The sequence below is a fragment of the Phlebotomus papatasi genome, chromosome 4 (assembly GCF_024763615.1).
Source record: "Phlebotomus papatasi isolate M1 chromosome 4, Ppap_2.1, whole genome shotgun sequence".
In the NCBI taxonomy this organism is placed as follows: domain Eukaryota; kingdom Metazoa; phylum Arthropoda; class Insecta; order Diptera; family Psychodidae; genus Phlebotomus; species Phlebotomus papatasi.
The window spans coordinates 720,954-723,149 of record NC_077225.1 but is presented as its reverse complement, the minus strand read 5'-3'; the positions used below and the strand labels follow the sequence as shown (position 1 = coordinate 723,149).

Sequence of the window (2,196 nt, the reverse complement as noted above, 5' to 3'; positions counted from 1 at the left end):
TGTGCGTGATTTTAAGCGCAATCTTAACCGTTTTATGATTGATTTGTGCGTGATATTGAGCGCAATCTTAGTCGTTTTATGATTCAGCTGTTCTTGATTTTAAGCTCATTTACCGTTTAATGATAGAACTGCGCGTGATTTTAAGCACATTTACCGTTTTATAATCAAGATGTGCGTGATCTTATGCTCATTTACCGTTTTATGATTGAACTTTGCGTGATTTTAAGCGCAATCTTGACCGTTTTATGATTGAGCTGTGCGTATTTTTAGCATTTTCTTTAACCAGTTTATACTTCAGCTATTTGTAGCACAGGGTTAATCGTTTTATACTTGAACTGTACATGTTCTAAATATACTTTTTACCGTTTTATGATTGATCTGCGTAGTTTTTCTAAAGATGTCTTGTGTGACTTTAAAATATTTTTTTGTAAGTAAAGCCTGCCATAAAATAACATTTTTTGTTCATTATTGCATGTAGGTCTTTATATACTTGAAATTGAATATATAATTGTCGTAATAGATGTTGTTTTTCTTCTAATATGTGAGATTTCATTTCATTTACATATTATAATCCTTGTTATAAAATTAAAATTATTGATCAACAATCGTTAAAACATAATCCAGTAAATTTTTATAACTTTCAAAAAATTTCATAAATTTCACAAATTTCATGAAAATTTCATTACCTTAATGTCTTACTTCAGGAAAACAGTCAATGCCCAATATTAGAATTTGGTTGACATAAAGTTTTTTTAAAATGATATTTTAAAAATTGAAGTATATATAAATGTCAAAAACGTATCAATGGCATTAAAGTGGCTTAAAGAGGTTTATATTCATTATTCAATAAATTAGTGTTATTAAGAAATCATACTTTGATAAAATTGATTGAAAAAAATGAACATTTTAAGCGTAATACATTTGACCTTGAAAAATGACATGAAGGAATATTTCAAGGTCATTGGTATGTATGGACGAAATATCCATCAGGACGACATCTAAAATTAGGCAAATGGGGGGACAATGCCACCATAACCACAACTTGGTACCAAAAACCAGTAGCTTCAGGTAGAATACTCAATTTCCCATTCAATCATCCATTGTCTCAGAAACTCAACACTGCACGGGGCTTCATTCACCGAGTGCGGTCTATAACAACAGACATGGATTTCGACACGAAAAGGGTGATCGTCGATACTCTTCGCTCTAACAGCTACCCCAACAACTTGATTGGAAGGTTAGTGAATGAGGAGAGAGGAGTGAGGAGAGCGGAACAAAATACCACGGACACAGATATACAACGAAAATATATGTCTCTAACGTATGTTCCTGGACTCAGTGAAAGAATGAAGAGAACTTTTGGACAATTTTCTAGAGACATCACACTGAGCCTAAAGTCGCGACACAACACTGGGGTATTGTACACGAACCTTAAGGACAAGATACCTATTTTAGATAAGTCAAATATGATCTACAAAATCCCATGTGAATGCGGTAGATCATATATTGGGAGAACCTCACAGAAATTATCTACACGTATTAAACAACACAAACTCACAACCAGAGACATCACGAAAGAGTCTTCATCACTTGTACGCCACATGCGAGAACAGGACCCCAGATTTGATTTCGATGACGTATCAATTCTGGACGAGGCACAATATTCCCACCATTTGAACGTCATGGAGTGTTATTATATTCAACTCTATCGAACGGGATCAGTCAATTGTCGCCAGGAGGGAGCTGAGCTGCACAATTGCTACAGTCCAGTGATCTGGGAGGCGTCCAGAAGATTGTTGCTCTAAGTGTTTAGTTTCTCTGTGACAGTTTATGGGTTTTTTTTCCTTATTAGTCCTAAATGTGTAACTGTTTTACATTGACTAAGGTGTCTAGCATGTTAGAGTGAGTTTTGGTTGAATTTTTCATTTTTCAATTTAGTTTTTTTTTCGTTAAACTTTCAAATATTTTCAATTATTTTATTAGAGTCAATAGCCCAGTTAGTTTTCATTGTTTTTCAATTAACTTTTAATCGTTTCTACATATTTATTTTTCTATTCAATTTTTTTTTTCTGTCACAGAGCCTGATGATGGTATTAAATATACCGAAACGTTGCTGATTAGCATAAAATAGACGCTGTTTAAATTTTGGACTGCATTCCGAACCCCCCCCCCCCCAAGTCATTTCACATTTTTAAG

At 33.8% G+C, this 2,196-nt stretch overlaps 1 protein-coding gene across 1 annotated transcript; it reads left to right on the top strand.

The window, feature by feature from the left end:
* The first annotated feature begins 1,163 nt into the window (after positions 1 to 1,163).
* On the top strand, positions 1,164 to 1,805 carry LOC129808444 (uncharacterized). Its single transcript, XM_055858219.1, has one exon. It carries the CDS (start codon positions 1,164 to 1,166, stop codon positions 1,803 to 1,805), a length of 642 nt encoding a protein of 213 aa, XP_055714194.1.
* The last annotated feature ends 391 nt before the right edge of the window (positions 1,806 to 2,196 follow it).